Genomic DNA, 18,022 nt, shown 5'->3' on the forward strand with positions numbered 1-18,022 from the left:
ACCTTACAACAGCTACCATAGCGCGTACCAGAGTAGCTGTTAACTTTAGCCAGATGGAGTCCGGTGAGCTACGCTGGAAAATCTCCCATGAGCCATCTAGTGTTTATATATATCTATGGTTCCAATCTCCAGCATACTTGGAATTCCACCAAGGCCGCGTCCTTGGTTGGGGAACATTTCGAGGCTGCAAATGGGTAGACTTCGCATCCTTAAAATCCCCCACAATGCTTTGCGCAAAAACCCTTGCGGAGAATTGCTGAACCGACGCAGCACACATTTAAATCTAAGTATAATGGCGTAGAACATGTGTTGGTAAATATGTTACTTTGTTACATTTGTTTGTTATCACCAAAAATGTTATCCGTGAAAGTAAAGCAAGTTCATAATTAGATAGACATCGTGAGGTATTTATTTTCGGTACAGTTTATGTTGAAACCGTTAGACAAATTGGCACACTTGTTAGCCTGTTCCATTCTTCTTCGTTTTCCGAAGCCGTGGCTTAGAAGTATACTTGCCTGCAGGGGTGCCGCCAGGGATTTTGGGCCCCGTGAAAAGATATCATATTGGGCCCCCCCATCACCAGGCCCAGGCCACGCCAACCAAGCAAAATTGCTAACCACACCTCCAGAACCCAACCCACTCATTTATGCTTTAAATAACTCCACCTGTACAGGCTTGCATCTATCTTGTAGTCCAATACTAACCGCACAATATTTACTGACACTGAGCTGTGAAAATATAACACTGTGCAGACGTGCAACATTCTGCTGCAGTAGAATTCACTATTTGATATAACACTAACATTCCTGACAATAAATATCAATAGTCATCTTTTATGGTGTACATGCCTAACAATAACATTTATGAATGGAACATTCTCAACATGAATGCATAAATCCAAATAAATATAACTTAAATATACATGACCTCTTAAATTAAAATAAATTGAACATTACCACCAACAAAATCATTTATAAAATGCTATAACACAAAAAATAACATAAGCAGCAGATTTTAAAATTAAATATACATACCAACTACAAAATATGCAGGTATTAAAGTGGAATACAACGGAAATGGAAATGAAAAGGCCTTATGGTGGTGCCAAATCAGAGCCTATTGCCTTTTCTCAGTCTTTTTTTTACAACTTCCTCACTTTGTCTGTCCTTTTCCTCACTTTGTCTGTCCCTTTCTGTACACCTTCTCTTGTCTTCACTGGAGCCTTCATCCTCATCATCTACACTGGTACTGCCACTGGCACTGTCACTGTCCTTCACCTCTTCCTCCACTTCCACACACCTTCCTGACAAAACTGAAGAGGGCCCTGGCTCTGTAGAGTGTACATGATAATATATGATAATATATTCTTTAATATTAGTATTAATATCATAACCAAAATGTTGGTGATTAACATTTTATTTACCTAATACAGACTGATCACTCAACGCTTCAAACATCCTAAATAGACTAAAAGCAGTTTTTTTTCTTACATAGATCAGTGGCTATGTGGGAAAATACTGTGTTTGAAATGTATAATTTAAATTAGTTGTTAGGTTTTTGTTTTGATATATATATGTGTTGTATTCCAGTCTCCCTTCAGATATTTTAAGTGGCATGTTATTCAACACAATGCTGCTCACCTCCTTCAGTTGGGAGAAAAGCTGGTTCAAGTTCAGCCTTATAGGGGGACAGGGCTGCTGAGCCTGAAGATGGATCTGTTGGTCCTGGCACCAGGGGGAGGGACAACTGATTTAGTATGAATAGCTGATAAACATGTACCTGCATTTAATGTCAGCTAAAAGAGCAGTGAAATGAAAAACCTCTGAATTTTCTGTGAAGATATTAACAGTAGCCTACTTAATGTCAGCTTAGTAAAAAAAAACATTTCAATTTACAATGGACTACGCTTAGCTAACAGACTAAATTCCACCACTCATGGACCACACCCACCACATCCCTCCTCACATGCTTTCACTCTGCTAGAAAAGGGCTGCGTTTGGAGGCAGGAGTCTTAGGACCAAACCATTACATGTAAATAGAGGGGGGTGTACAGAAGCTTTGGATAATTAACCTTTGGAAGAAAATAAATTAAATGAATCGTAAGTTTAGTGAGTAGCCTACTACGCAATATAACGTTATATTAATGTTAATTATTGATGAAAGGGTACTTACATTTTTTTTCTTAATGTTCTAAACATGTTGGGGCCCCCTGCTAGTCATGGGCCCTTAGAATCGTCCTAACCTTTCACCCCCTTACGGCGCCCCTGCTTGCCTGGGTGTTTCTCAATGTCAAGTATGCTTGCTTGGTAGCACATGTCTTCCGAGTCACTTGCTTCAGAAGGGTTATGGCTAGAAAGGATCCGTCTAATGTAAATATGACGTCACGTTCTCGTTCTAACTCTCGTTGTAATCGGAGCGGCTCGGCTGTAATCGGAAAGGGTTGGGGTGGGCGGGACGCGGGAAGATCGCGGGAAGATCGAGAAGAGACGTCGTTCTAACTCTCGTTGTAATCAGAGCAGTGGTAACCACTCAAAGTCCTCAAGAGATAGGAAACGACATCAGTGTGGGACCTTATTGCGCGAAATTACTGAGCACACATACCACCTACAGGATGAGATGTTCATGTGTACAGTGATATCAAGACTAAATGATCTTTTGGAGGACGTAAAGCAACACACCCCACATGACAGTAGTCTTCCTCTCACCTTCACGCCCCCCAAACACAAAAGGCAGAAGAGGACCATAACACCTCTCAGTACCAGCCATCGTAGACACCCTTTTTCAGGCCGGGTGGGTCATAAAGCTGAGGTCATGAGATCCAACTACAGAGTGGACAGCTTGAACAAGATTTTAAAAGCTAAGTCCCCAGTCTAATGCGGGAGGAGCAGGCAGGGGTACGAAGAGGAGGATAGATGCTTTAGGTAAGAACAAAGTATATTTACTTTTGCCATCTCCTCTATATTCACAAAACACAGCCAATCATCCATTCCAATCCATGTGACATGGCACAGTTCATTTCACTCCAATAGAAATTGGTATAAAAGAGACCATCTTCTCATTGTGCTTATTGCTGTGGATAGGTGTTAACTAATGTTGTATTGTATCATATCAAAAGTTGTTTTCATCCAAGGCACCACCGCCAGGTGAATGTTGGAAGCTTGGAGATGAATGGAGCTGTAAAGAGGTGGTAAGTAAAACAACGTTTTTAATCCATTGCATGTGATTGATGTAGTTATAAAAAGTATATCATAAGCTGTCATTACAGTCTAAATATCTAACAGCAAAAGGAGGAGAGTCTGAGGAGGAGAGGAGATGAGGAGAACAGAGGAGAGGAGACAGCGAAAGGAGGAGAGTATGAGGAGAGGAGAACAGGAGAGGAGAGGATACAGCAAAAGGAGGATAGTCTGAGGAGAAGATGAGGAGAGGAGAACAGAGGAAACAGGGAAAGCAGAGTAAAGAGCAGAGTTGAAAGAGAAGTTGAAAGCAGAGCAAACAGTAGCAGGAGAAGTAGAGCAAATGTAAAAGTAACTTTGAAATGTATCAGCAAGAAGATCAGAGTTGCATAATGTTATTTTGTTTTATTCGTTACTGTTATATTAATGTTGTATGTTAATTTTTGTACATAGGATAATAAAGATGATCTTAACCTTGAACTCGATTCATAACCTCATTTCATTATTAAAACCTTAATATCAAATTACATACTGGATTCAAATTAGGATCTCCAAATGTGTTGATGTAATGTTTGTGATAAACTGAAGGATAAAGTGTTCCTTTATGTGTTGAGAAAATTCCCCTCCCTCTTAAGCCAAGTAAGGTGTTTAAAAAGCCTCTTGGATCAGCTGGAAAATGCATCATCACAAAGCTGAAAACAGCTGTTTCACTTTACTTTTGAAAGATACGACAGAGACAAAGCTACACATATATGATGATATTATAGAATATGATGCATTGCTGCAGATTAAACTACCCAACGGGATATAAAAGAGGTAAACACATCTACAGCAGTAACATGCAACATACATTTTATTGCAGCAGGAGCTATCTTGGGACTTTTACTGCAACAACGTTGACTTGCCTGTGAATACAAAATAAACCATAGTGTTGCTGATCTACAGTGCCATCCCAAACGTAAACATTCAGCCACGTGACTGCGCTTCCGAGCCGCTCCGATTACAACCGAGCCGCTCCGATTACAACGAGAGTTAGAACGAGAACGTGACGTCATATTTACATTAGACGGATCCTTTCTAGCCATAACCCTTCAGAAGCGAGGCAAGAATACTTCCTGGCCTTCGGAAAACGAAGAGTGCAAACAGCAAGCAAGTGTGCAGGTGTGCGTCATATGAGAGGCCCTGCCTTACATTTTCCGCCACAGATTTGGGGAAATTGGTCCGTGCGCAAAGCATTGTGGGGATTTTAAGACCATGGAGTCTATACATGTGCAGTCTAGAAATGTCTTGCTACGAAGTACGCCGGGCTCTGTAGAATTCCAAGTATGCTGGACATTGGAACAGTCCTTCGGCGGCACTCGATGATGTAGTAGGCTTGAAATAGTGGCTCTGGAGCAGCTTTACTCGACATTGAGAAACACCCACAGGCCGTTTCTCAATTTCGAGTATACCTGCGTTATCAGGCTCTCTTCTCCTCTTTCTCTGCTTCGATCTCTCAGGCAAAAAGCACTTTCTTTCAAGATAATATCCATTCTTCCTATTCCAAAAAACTATTTTCCATCTTTTCCACCCTCTTAGAACCCCCCAAAGCCCCTTCCCCCTCCTCCCTTCTGTCAAGCGACTTTGTTAACTACTTTGATAAAAAGGTTGATGACATTCGTTCTTCTTTTTCTGACTCAGCTTTACTCACCGCTGGGTCACCAGACCCACCTTTCGCCCACACACTGACCTCCTTTCCCCCTCTCTCTCCAAGTGAGGTTCTTACACTCATTAGCTCTGCCCGTCCTACCACCTGTCCTCTGGACCCTATCCCCTCAAACCTCCTTCAGACTATCGCTCCTGATATTCTACCGTTTCCCACCCATTTCATCAACACTTCTCTAACTTCAGGTCACTTTCCAAACAGCCTCAAGGAGGCAAGAGAAAGCCCTCTCCTAAAGAAACCCACTCCCAACCCGTTTGATGTTATAAACTACAGACCTGTCTCTTTCCTCCCGTTCCTGTCTTTAAACAACTCTCCTGTTATCTCCAACAGAACAACCTTCTGGATCCGCACCAGTCTGGTTTCAAGGCAGGTCACTCCACAGAAACTGCTCTCCTTGCTATCTCTGAGGAACTGCACACTGCTAAAGCAGCCTCCCTCTCCTCTGTCATCATCCTTTTGGACCTGTCTGCTGCATTAAACACGGTGAATCATCAGATCCTCCTTCGCACTCTCCAAGAATTTGGAGTTTCAGGCTCTGCACTTTCTCTCCTCACTTCCTACCTCAAAGACCGTACCTACAGGGTAACTTGGAGAGGGTCAGAGTCCGACCCTTGCCAATTAACTACAGGGGTCCCTCAGGGCTATGTTCTTGGTCCCCTCCTCTTCTCCTTGTACACAAACTCGCTCGGATCGGTCATTAGCCCGTATGGTTTTTCATACCACTGCTACGCTGACAACACCCAATTAATTCTGTCCTTTCCCCGCTCAGAGACCCAGGTCGTCGCACGCATCTCTGCTTGTCTAGCTGACATCTCTCAGTGGATGTCTGCTCACCACCTCAAGCTCAACCTTGAAAAGACTGAACTGCTTTTCCTTCCGGGAAAAGATTGTCCCACTCTTGACCTAACAATCAAAAAACTCGATTTTTTTCTAAACCAACCTATTGTTAAGCTCCTTGTTTGTAATGGGGAGACATCATATATGACACTTCTCATTGGATTTCTTCAATTGAGTCTGAATCAAAATAGGCTAACATCTTAGTCTTGAGTTTGACACAGACATATTTTACATGGCTGCCACACACACACACACACACACACACACACACACACACACACACACACACACACACACACACACATTGCTGACCCAAATAAAAGCGTAATGCTTGAAGTCATACGGCGGAGCCTGCTTCTTTCTCCATCCCCCTTTTCAATCTGCACTTTAGCTTTTATCGCAATTCCTCCTATGCTTTGCACATGCTTTAGTAGACCTCTGTCTCACCTACCAGATCCTGAGCATCATCAACCTGCCTCCTCTCCCCTCCCTTCCACAGGATATTCACAACTGGCACACTTTACTTCATAGCTTGACATCTTCTCATAGCATCCAGCAGCACAGGTGCACATATCTCTCATCAAGTTTTCGCCTGTTGAAGAAAATAGGAATGGCTCCTAAAAGAGAATCCTCCATTAAGAAGTCTCCTTCACCAGTGCAGCAACCCAGACTGGGTCCTCCTTATCCCTGCCTCCATGCAGCTCCAAAATTTTCTCCGGAGCAGAAACCTAGGATGCTGCATCTTTCTGATTCACCCTTTGATCCCAGTACCCTAGAGGTGAGTTGTGTATGATTTGTATGACAAAGCTAATGTGGGGCACTCAATTAGCCTCTGAGTCCTATTAATCCTATTTTCTGTAGTCAAGATGTAACCATGATGATAAAGCACAGGTAGAGATATAAGATAGTAATTTGTTTGCCAATAAGTTCTGTAAAAGCACAACATGCTTATCATTTGCAATATAGCTTTCTTCTGACGCTAATACATTCAATCTGGAATGAGACTGATTCTAAGCAAAAGAAAGAAATGGGGCACTAAGTGCAGCTGTCAGTCAGTCAGTGGCCTCCTTAGGGAGAAAGATGCCTTTTCTGCCACAGTATGTGCTAATTCTTTCATTAGGAAGATGATTTCAACAAATCAATCTGACTATACACCACTGATTAGAATAACTAAAATAACTAAACTAAATCCCTTATTCATACCGCAGCATGAGAAAATGTGTTATTCTTCACAAGATTAATAATTCAGAGAGTTTTTACTTGCCCTACTTTTCAAAGCTACACACTGGCTGCAAAGAGAGCAGAGCTTCTGTCCTTCAACTTAGATAAAAGCTTTTGTAAAAATTCACAAAATTCACATTCACCTGATCAAGCTGAAGCCCATTTATTAATGGAAATCATATTGCATATGGTAGTTCCAAATTGTGGCTGCTTACCTTACAAAATAAAGCAAAGAGTCTGTTCATTAAAATATAACCTTCACACAGCTCTAAAATACATTTTAAAGGGATCCTTACCTAATTTGTTTGCTAAAAAGATTAAATACTGCTTTAGGGTACTACTTATTATATAATCTCAAATTTAAGTCTCATTTCTTTAACCCCCTGAATGACTGGACAAGGATAACATATGAGATAATAATAAATGATATTATACAAAAATGTGTTTCTACATTTAATAAGTATAAATAAGATGAAAAGACATATTGGGATTAAATAAACAAAGTATGTAACGTGACCAAGGAAAACATGTTAACATACAGTAAATCCAAAACATAGATTAAAGGTCAATAAGATAAATATGTTTTAATGAAAATATGTCTTCGAAGAAACTCAATTTATATTGATGCCCACATTAGACTTTGTGCTAATATTATTTAGCTGTGTCTGTGCTCTAGCTTTGCTGCCATCTTCATGTGCTTTAGGTGTTACACTGTGTCATTCTTGCTGCATGATGGAGTGTCCGATTTAGCCTGTTTGAATATCTGGGCCAAGTTAAGAAGCCCGCTTTTGCTCACAGTGGGACCACAGACATGACAGGAGGCCAGAGCTCCTGTTGGGGGAGGACGGTTCTTTAGCCACGCTGTTAAGAGATGTAGCAGCAGTCCATGATCTCACTGGTCGAAAATGATCCATCATTCCTTTACAGCCAGACACTCAAATCTTTGATGCATTAATTTGCCCAATTAAGGGCAAAATCATCAAAGTCAAACTTGCACAACAAATAGACAAAGATCATTTAAAATATCCTAAACCTGTGCATAATCAAAGACTCTACTGGTCTTGATTAACACCTCTTAGTAGAGTCCATTGATTCACTCATTACTCTGCAAGGTTAAGGGCACGTTCCTAAAAGTAATTTACATTCAAAATCACCTCTGAACATGTTTTAGACATTTATCGCTGGCATAAGAATGTGTGTCTTATATGGGTTTTCGACAACATCAGTGCAGATGCTAAAACTTATTTATCCAGAACCCATGAATATATCGTTGTAATTTTGTCACAAGATGTCAGTCTTCACTGACCTAATTCTCAAATTACCCGACATAACGAGGATTCAAATATTCCATTTTTGTCACAAAATCTAAAAAATATTTTACAAAAAAAGTATTTTTTAATGTTATTTTAATCTAATATAAATTGTGATGTCACAGAATGTAATTCTGATTTAAGGTTAACAACACTAAATAAGGTACATTTTTTAAGAAGAGTTTACACCCCTAAATGTACTTAATACTTGTATCTGTCACCTCAGTCATAAAGTGAGTAGTTTAAGGAGGTTTATGGATATATAATTAGTGTCCAGTAAATCACAAGCTATACCCACATTTATATTCCTATATATGGAGCGTAGCTGTTCGCCCTGAAGCTAGGACGTCGTGCGTGCTACGTCATGACGCACGGCTGCTGGGGTTTTCTCAACCTTCTCTGAGAGCCGTCACACATTCTTTGGTTAGCCGACGCCTCGGACACACCTCAGCCAACAGAACCATGGTGGGTTTTTGTTCCACTCGACTTGAATAACATTACCATTTATCTTGTGTGATTAGCTTCTTCTTCATATAAAATGTTTTAGCTTTACAACGGTGTTAAGTTGAGTTTGAGTGTCTGAAATGGCTCGCGGGTTGCTAGCGGAAGTGCAACTTTTTGAGAAGCTAACATTAGCCTGCACGGTAACTGTAGATAAAGTTAACAATCACACGACAAGCTAATTAATGTCGCTGGAATATCTACTTGTAAATGAATGTGCTGAATGTCCTTTAGTTAACAAATATCTGATGTGAATAGATCTAACTATTTTCAAACTATGTTCAAAAGCTTTTGAAGTCAACCCAAGCTAGCCTTTTTATTGCGTAGCAAAAGGAACACTTTTCATGTAGCCTTATTTCTCTTTGAACAGTCTGACTTCTCGGAAGATCAAATCCTTGGTGAGTTTTGATTTTGTTTTGTGGCTCTTCAAGTTCTCTCCTGTATTGCATGCTTTCATTCTTGCTTCTTCAAGATGACACTTTGCCCTGTATCTTCACTATCATCCTGCTCAATGCCCGCCTGTCATAGTAGTTCTGGTTTTAGGCTAGGTTTGCCTTCTTTATTTCCGTACTGTTTCATCACTTTCCACTTGCAACTGCTTGTCCTTTCCAGATTGAATTTAACCTGGATCAGATTCATGGTAAGTCTCTGAAAGAGGGACCGCCTTAGCACAAAACTGATGGCTATCTCGGTATGTTTAGGGTGTGATCTGCATGTAGATTTTGGTTAAAAAAATAAATGTGAATGATAGTTGCTTTGCACTGTTGTTTGGTACGTCAAAATCAGTCATATTGTGCATATAACGTTATACTACTATTTCCCCGCTTTGACAGTTTGTCGCAGTGTTTTTACGTGGTCAATCATGCATTAGCAGCACTTATTAGTAAGCCAAAGTAGCCACGGTCACATTTGTCCTCATAAGTCTTGTTCTGTTGGACTGTATTCATTCCTGGTTGTGTCCGCTTGCCATAAACTTTGCCTGTTATCTTCCAAGCAACTCATCTCCTGGAGCGTGCCCTTTTTTGGTGCTGGATACAGTGGTGCATGGTTTTTGTCCTAAGGCTGGTTTGTTTAATCACACTGACATAATAGGCTATAGCTACTCTCACTCTCCTCCTACTTTCCTCCACTCCTCTAATACCAAATATGGTGTTGGGAAAAGTGCTCACACCCCAGAAGGGAAGAGGCACATTCCTCAGAACAGGAACAACTCAACAACAGTGCCTGAGCTTTTTTGGGGGAATAGCTTGTCCCGTAACATTAGGACCAAACTGCAGCCCGGATGTTGTGTAATCCGACTCCAAGTCTTCCTGATAGCTAGATTTTAGATAAGCAGTTTGACTGTCTTACATTGTCTAATGTTAGATCAAAGCTAAATTCATCAACCCTGTGATGAATGACACGATTGCATCATAGCTGATAAATGATAACGCCTATGTAGTTCCCCTTAAACAACAACACAACTACTCAATGTTTTGTACTCTTTGAGAAGTACTCAAGATAGTACTGTAACATGTCAAAGTGGAGTTGGGGAGCAGCTGAGAAGTCGAATCTTGTTTTTAAAGTTTTGTAAGGAATGTATTGAAACCAGATATATTCTTGCTGAAATAGAAGATAAAATAGCCTGACTACTTACTACACATTGATCTTTGATTTCTACCATAAAATGAGTGACACGTTTTTGGAGATTACACTATATTGACATTAACAGAACAGTATTACTTTCACATTGTTTAATGTGTGATGTGCTTTTTGCTTGATAGTTCTGGAAGTGATTGACTGAATTTCTGCTATGTCTTTGTTTAAGACTCACAACAATTAACGCAGATTAATTAAGTAGTTAATTCATACATTATTTTACTAAGCAAGTCAAATGTCAAATACATTTTGCATCCTTTTTTACATCTTAAGACCTTTTTGTTTTCTGACCAATAGCTATAAAGATCTAAGCCACTTTTGAAAAAATGCTTTAAACTTGAGTTGACATGCCTATCTGAAACTGATGTTGATGTTTTGTAGGAAGAGTGTTTACTTTAGTTTAGACCTAGAGCATTTGGGATGTTTGTGGCCACCCCCTTCAAGATAACACATCTCTTTAATAAGTTGAGCTCTTTATGACACAGTTCTTCACTTTAACCTTATCTTAACAGTTTTATAAGAAAACATCTATACCATAGCTGTTAATTTACTAACTTGAAGCTATGACTATTACATGTTTTTGCCATATTTGAAATCTTTGGAACATTTTAAAACCACAACAACCATGACAAAGATAGTAGTGTTTCATTAGTGAAGTGACTGACCAGATAACTTGCCTGAAAATATAGATTTGGCTAAATTAAGGAATTTGGAGGGGCATTTGCAATGAGAGCAAGCTATTTGTCTGTGGTGGCACCGCTCTGACGTATCGATTGAAAACGATCGTTTTAGTCACAATAAGTGTTTAAATACAGTTTCTTCCCGGCACATGAGTTAGGAATTGGCCTTAGTGTTGTACAGTATAATAATACATTGTATTATATTATTATCTATATGTATATAGAAACGTGCGCAGATGTGTCGGTGTAGTGCTGTGTGCTCGCCTGCTCACTTTAATGTAGGCCATAGACCTGTGCTTTCTCTTGTCTGCTTGTCTTCCTTTACTGGCTTTTCCCATTTCTCCTCCTATCACCTCCCTCTTCACATCATTCTACAATACATGCTTGTTGATCTTAGTTTCCAACAGAATGAAATCCCCTAATCTAATTTGTCATGTGTCTGTATCCTGCAGAGTTTAAGGAGGCATTCCTGCTGTTCGACAGGACGGGAGATGGCAAGATCAGCTTCAGTCAGTGTGGGGACGTCATGCGGGCCCTGGGCCAAAACCCCGTCAACGCTGAGGTGCTCAAGGTCCTGGGCAACCCCAAGGCTGAGGGTGAGATGGAATAATAAACACACTGGGGAGGTGTATGTCTTAAATGTACATAAAGGATTATAAAATGATCTTATTATCTTTCGATTGCACAGTTGTGTGTTGCAGCTAGAGACTTATCGCATTTATTCTGTCTTCTTGCAGAGATGAACATGAAGATGCTGGACTTTGAGCAGTTCCTGCCCATGTTCCAGGCCATCGCTAAGAATAAAGACCAGGGCTCCATGGAGGATTTTGTAGAGGGACTGCGTGTCTTTGACAAGGAGGGTAACGGCACAGTAATGGGAGCAGAGCTTCGTCACGTGCTCACTACGCTAGGTGAGCTACATTTCCATCCTCCTTATTAGGTATCTAGATAAGAATGATTTTGAGTTGATTTTAAGTTTACACACTATATTAACAATCTTTAATGTATGCAATTATTATGATGAAATGTCCTTAAAACTGAATGTACATGGCATCATTGGGTTTGCAAGTGTATTATAGTAATTGTTTTTATCTTTTTATTCCCCATATAGTTCATTTGTGACATCCCTTATCACTTTTTAATAAAGACTGTAGTGCCATCAATATTGTTAGAATAAATATGTTCTGTGTTTTAGGTGAGAAAATGTCAGAGGAGGAAGTTGAAACACTCTTGGCGGGACACGAAGATGCAAATGGCTGCATCAACTACGAAGGTGGGAGAGAGAAAGAGACAACATAAGATACTTACTTGATGCGGTTGCTACAAACCTGCAAACTATTTAATGAAACCATCATAGCCAGCCTTGGCATTGTGATAATGACTCCTCAGTCATGCGTTATACTGTGGCCGCTGTGGGAGAGGCTGATCATCATTGGAAACACCCTTTAGCGTACTAAACTGTCACTGCAGTTCTGCTTTATTTAGTGTCTGATGAGCTGGTTATCCATCCATGTTACTGTCTTTCCACTTGTGGCTAATTGATGCATTGGTGCATTGATATCCGCTGACAGTGTGTCAACTGTTCTTCTTCCACAGCGTTTGTCCGCCACATCATGTCAGGCTGAGGGCTGGTATGGGCATTTGGTTTACCATGAGAGGGCACTTCAAGGCTTTCCTGCATTTTAGTTGTTAAATAATCCAATCCCATTAGGCCCTTCTAACACTGATCGCCTGTAGTTATGCCCTTTTATATTTGCAAACGGGAACAATGTCCTTTTGCAAAGTAGATCTGACCCGTAGGTGTGGGGAAAGCCTGGTGGTCCCGCTCATCTTTAGTCCTGAGGCTCTGCTCCATCTCCATCTCTCTCTCTCTCTCTCTCTCTCTCTCTCTCTCTCTCTCTCTCTCTCTCTCTCTCTCTCTCTCTCTCTCTCTCTCTTTCTCTTTCTCTTTCTCTCTCTCTCTCTCTCTCTCTCTCTCTCTCTCTCTCTCTCTCTTTCTCTTTCTCTCTCTCTCTCTCTCTCTCTCTCTCTCTCTCTCTCTCTCTCCTTCTGTCTCTAACTCTCTCTCTCTCTGTGTGTCTCTGTCTTGGCCCCTGGCTGCAGCATGCCCCTCTGCATGTGTCTGGGGCCCCCTCAGTTTAAGACACACAAGGAAGTGACTGGTTTTATTCAGGGAAAGCCTGGTGGCCATTGTCAAGTTATTTGATGGGTGTGAAGGTCGCAAGGCAGCGCTTCTAATCTCATTTGCATGTCATTGCTCCTATTCAAATAGGCGTCTTCCTCTGTTGGTGTTGGAAGTGATGCTCCTCTTAATCAGATGAAATAGACTGTGACATTATAGAGTTTGAATACAGCCACCAGCTTTGGGAGAGTAGACCAGTCCCTTTTCCTACTAACAGAGAAATGCAATACGTTGCTCTTTTGTGCCGATGGCAGCTGATTTCGTAGCTGGCCGCTCTCTGACTGGACTTAAACTCCCTTGATCTTCTCCCCCTTTCTCTGCTTCTCAGCTAGAGGAAAGCATACAGCAAGGATGGCTTCTCTAACTAGCTCCTCTTGGATCATAGACCCTGCCAAATGCTCTGGCTAAATAGGAGATAGAGATGAATAACCTCTTTCTCTCAGTACCCTCTATAACCCTTTCTCCTTTGGGTAGACGGAATGTGGGGGATCTGCCTCCAAATGCAGCATCTCCTACCCAGTTTCGCCAGACCTGGCTGAGGAGGGGGCTGTATCTGGAGGGGGTCTCTGCCAATATCTAGACCACGATCCTAACTCTTGTCTTTCTCTCTCCTCTCGTTTACAGAACTCGTCAGGATGGTCATGAACGGCTGAATACGAAGAGCATCCAACGTTTTTTTTATCCTGTCACATGTACCCTCGTTTTGCAGTTAGCTTCAACAGCCCCCCATCCTTTTCCATGGATTAGTTTTCCACCTTTAATTTAAGAAGTGCCTTTACATTCCCTAAAAAAAGACCACAAATGGCCCTGGCTATTGCTGCCAGGTCCGTTCACATGTGTGACCAACGTGTATGCATTCATGAGTCTTAAAGCTAGCATTGTTTGCAATAACATTCCAAGATGCAGATATCATAAATTGATAATGATTTGCTGCAAATGTTGATACTACTGTGTCAATGTTGGATAGGACATTAATATATATATATAAACAGTATACATGTCGGCAACCTACTTTATCATTGGCTAAGACTTGCTTTGGCTGAGGAACCGATCCTGCAGTAAACCGGTATACTCAAAGCCATACTATCATGAGGTAGAATTAAACCTTTCAAAAGTGTTCCCAAATGTTGTTGCTGCATTTAAATAAATGTTTTTTCCTGAAAACTCAACTTGGTGGTTTCAATGTAATTGTTTCGGCTTTATCTCACTGCAATGCATCGATGATTGTACATTGACACAAGAGGGCAGTGTTGCTGCTTGAATCTGATGTGGTGAAAGGACTAGTTTTTAATCAGAATATTCAGTTTGAAATACAAAAGGCTTAAATTGATCTGCCATGTATGCTATTTGTTAACTAAATATAGAATTCAATGCACATCATGAGTGTATATTTTGGTGCTCTAGCCAATATAATTTATTATTGACTGAAACAATTCAAGGATTCTCTTATTTGATCATTAATTAATCTTATTGGTTAACATTGTTTAGCGACATTGCAAACTCACTTTCAGCCCCAAAATGTCCATGTTCATAACTTGTGGCCAAGCTGTAATTTTTACACGAAGTGATTCGGTGACAAAGCACCAAGATGTGAGCAGTAGAACGCTGTTTGGTGGCTCCCTGACCTTTTCTTCATTTTCCTCTCAAGCAGCCACAGCTATTTCCCCTCATTAGGCGCTCCAGCCATTGGAGTGTGCAGCTCCTATGTGTGGGCTAAGGTTCAGGAGGGTGTCATAGTCCACTGCTGAATAGGTTGTCCACTAATTACTCGGTGTGTATGTGTGTGGTCGATGGAAGTCAAGGCTATTGATTATTTTAATCCTCCTATTTGTGAGTCTGTGATCCTCGTGGCTCTGCATTCGACAGGGAATTACTAATGGGCCTCAGCGCAGCCTGTCTCAGACCTCTCCCCGTCCAATTAACTTTCAACTGGAATCTGCCAGGAGAAAGAGCCGGGGGCTGGGCCCAGGCGCCGCTGCCTGCATCCCTCTCTCTCTCTCCGCTCAGGAGCAACAGATTCGCAAAATCCTTTAAGTCTAATGAGAATGCCATCAACTCTTGTCTCTAATTAGACACCCTTCCTTTTTTCTAGTATTCAAGATTCATTCTCTCTTACAGATGATGTCTCTTTCTCACTGATCAAAAACTATTAAAGTGGCAAAAATAATTACATTAATAAACTGGTCAAATTATAACAACACAGTGTGGAAATATTTTTCCCCAGACTATAGTTATATCGCACACAGTTGTGATTGTAAGGAAGAATCAATTGTGAAAATATACCCAGTGTAATTAATCAAACTTAGATTTAGTCGGCTAAATTATTCCCTGCCATTGATCAAATATACTATGTATTCAGGAATATAAATTCACTGTTTTGTGTGTGAGATAATTCACACACTGATTTTCATAAAATCCCTGTAGTATCATCAATAGATTGAGAGAAAAGCACAAATGTTACTTATGTAAGATTTCACAAATCTCGTGATGTATTTCTTTTTTATTTGTGGGCTCTCTAACAAATGATCTTCGTACACTTTTTTAAAAACAATGTCAAGCCTCATTTGACACCGAACCAATTTTGGTAGTTTGTACAATTGATCCTTATATTGTTACATTTGAAATGTACAAACCATCTGTATTTTGTAGACCCTGGGTGTATTATAAGCTGAGATCGATAGAGCAGTATGAATCTTTGTGTCTTACACAGTGTCTTAAGCCATATTGGAAATCCATGTCGAAGCAGGCGGCGGATGTGGTACACCCCTGCTGCTTCGATTTTCAGCTGTAAGTCCACGCAGACATGTCATATATCTAATTCTCAGTGTGTCCGAGTGGTCACTCCAAATAAAACTGAACAAGGGTCTGCATCTGTGTATGACTGTAAAACGTACAAGCCTCTATTCAGCCCTGACATTGACCACGGCAAAACAACATGCAAGAAAACACACGAGTTGGGTATAGATATTTTAATAGCAATTGTCTACTCTGCCAATTCGACATACCAGATAGCCCATTCCAGGATAACTGTGTTTATACATGTGATGATACTTTGACAGGGTCTCTCAAAAATAAAGTACGAAGTAGATATGGCAGTGTTATTATTACAGTAACGTGCCTGTAATGTATTATACAACATTTATTGAAAGTAAAACACTGAAGCTCTTACTTTTCACAGCCTCATTATATTACAGTATTTATGTATCCATTCATACATACTGGTCCCCCCCCCCACACACACACACACACACACAATATAGAGGGTATGCACTGACATTACTTTTCCATCTGAAAACATCAGAACATTATTGAGAATAACAGGCAAAAAGGCAAAACAACATCCTGCATCATTGCTCCTGTTTTTGAGTGAAACTGCAAAACCCCAAAACAAACAAGTATCTCTTTAAGTTAAAGGCAGTTGGAGTTAATACCAATATACATTCTGATCGTTTGTCAACAGGTTTGAACACATACACATATCACCTTTTATTTGGAAAAACTCTAAGCGGCTTTTTTTCCGAGTTTACCATAGAGTATATCCCTTTGTCTGAGGTACAAGCTGTTAAGGTCATCATCATCATGAGTGTTTAATACATTTTGACAAAACATTTCACAGTAACACATAATTGAAATGAAAGATGATAAATACTTAATTCAATACCGTTTATAACATATGATTTTACCCAAAAGTTGAACATACCGACGAAAAAATGCTACTCTAAATCAATGTTTTCCTGCATCGATTATAGTTCTTTCTGCATATGGTAAAAAAGATAGCTCTAAATGCTTGTTGAATCTACTCATACAGTAAATCGTACAACAGCTCTTATCAATTTAAAATGCATATTTTATGTTTTTGCCACCTTTTGCCTTACATAAACGGTGACATGTGCATACCCTCCATGTCAACAATGTACTTGGCAATTAGAACTTTATCACACACAAATGGCATCCATAAAATGTGTTGTGTGTGTGTGTAATATGTTTTGTTTTATCTTGATGTGATGTCCTGTGTCATTATGGAAACAGGAACTAAAGGTGAAACATCTGGGTTTCATTCAGACAGTGTTATTTTAATTAGTATGTTCCCAATGCAGGGTGAATCACAACAGGGATTACATTTCAACTGGTGTTATTCACTTCAGGGAAATATTTTACAATGATGAGTTGCAAAATATAGGCTACGCCATTTGATCAGAGGCCATTGGAATGGATAGCAGAAATCTAAAAAGTAAAGACTATGACAGTGGGTGCATTCGTCTCAGCTTAGTCATCTTGTGGAATGGCACCCTCAATACCATTATTGCAATACAAATGAATTTAACTCATGGTGTTTGATATATTCTGGTCCTCACAATATTAGGTTAGATGGAACACGCTAACGTTTTTTAGATATTTCATAGCCGCAATGTGCAATTGTTATGTGCACCTAATACCTTACATCTTCTGACGTTTATATTTGCACAAAGGGTGACAGATAATTGCAGTTGTTCATGATGACTGGCTCAGAATCACGCAGCTGGATTTATCCCACTTATCTCAGATTTTCACTCGATCTTTGCCTCTGTTGTAATCTGTTGTAGTGTGTGTGTGTGTGTGTGTGTGTGTGTGTGTGTGTGTGTGTGTGTGTGTGTGTGTGTGTGCGTGTGCGCGTGCGCGTGCGCATTGTGCGTGTTTCTATGTGTGCATTTATTTGCATAATTACATTTAACTGGGAATGTGTGTGTGTGTGTGTGTGTGTGTTGCTTTCCATTTTCTGTAAGGAATGGTTATAT

At 40.3% G+C, this 18,022-nt stretch overlaps 1 protein-coding gene across 3 annotated transcripts; it reads left to right on the forward strand.

The window, feature by feature from the left end:
• Positions 1-6,310: 6,310 nt before the first annotated feature.
• On the forward strand, positions 6,311-14,416 carry LOC307035159 (myosin light polypeptide 6). Of its 3 annotated transcripts, none has more exons than XM_079674209.1 (6): positions 6,311-6,493; positions 9,360-9,387; positions 11,518-11,661; positions 11,803-11,976; positions 12,261-12,338; positions 13,872-14,416. In XM_079674209.1, the coding sequence occupies exons 1-6, from the start codon at positions 6,326-6,328 to the stop codon at positions 13,898-13,900; spliced, it is 621 nt and encodes a 206-aa protein (XP_079530335.1). In that variant the 5' UTR covers positions 6,311-6,325; the 3' UTR covers positions 13,901-14,416. The 3 variants fall into 3 exon arrangements, with proteins under 3 accessions (XP_079530335.1, XP_079530336.1, XP_079530337.1); XM_079674210.1 differs by lacking the exon at positions 13,872-14,416 and adding an exon at positions 12,662-12,709; XM_079674211.1 differs by lacking the exons at positions 6,311-6,493; positions 9,360-9,387 and adding exons at positions 8,581-8,711; positions 9,118-9,145.
• The last annotated feature ends 3,606 nt before the right edge of the window (positions 14,417-18,022 follow it).

Source organism: Notothenia rossii (genome assembly GCF_949606895.1).
Source record: "Notothenia rossii genome assembly, chromosome: 4".
NCBI lineage: Eukaryota > Metazoa > Chordata > Actinopteri > Perciformes > Nototheniidae > Notothenia > Notothenia rossii.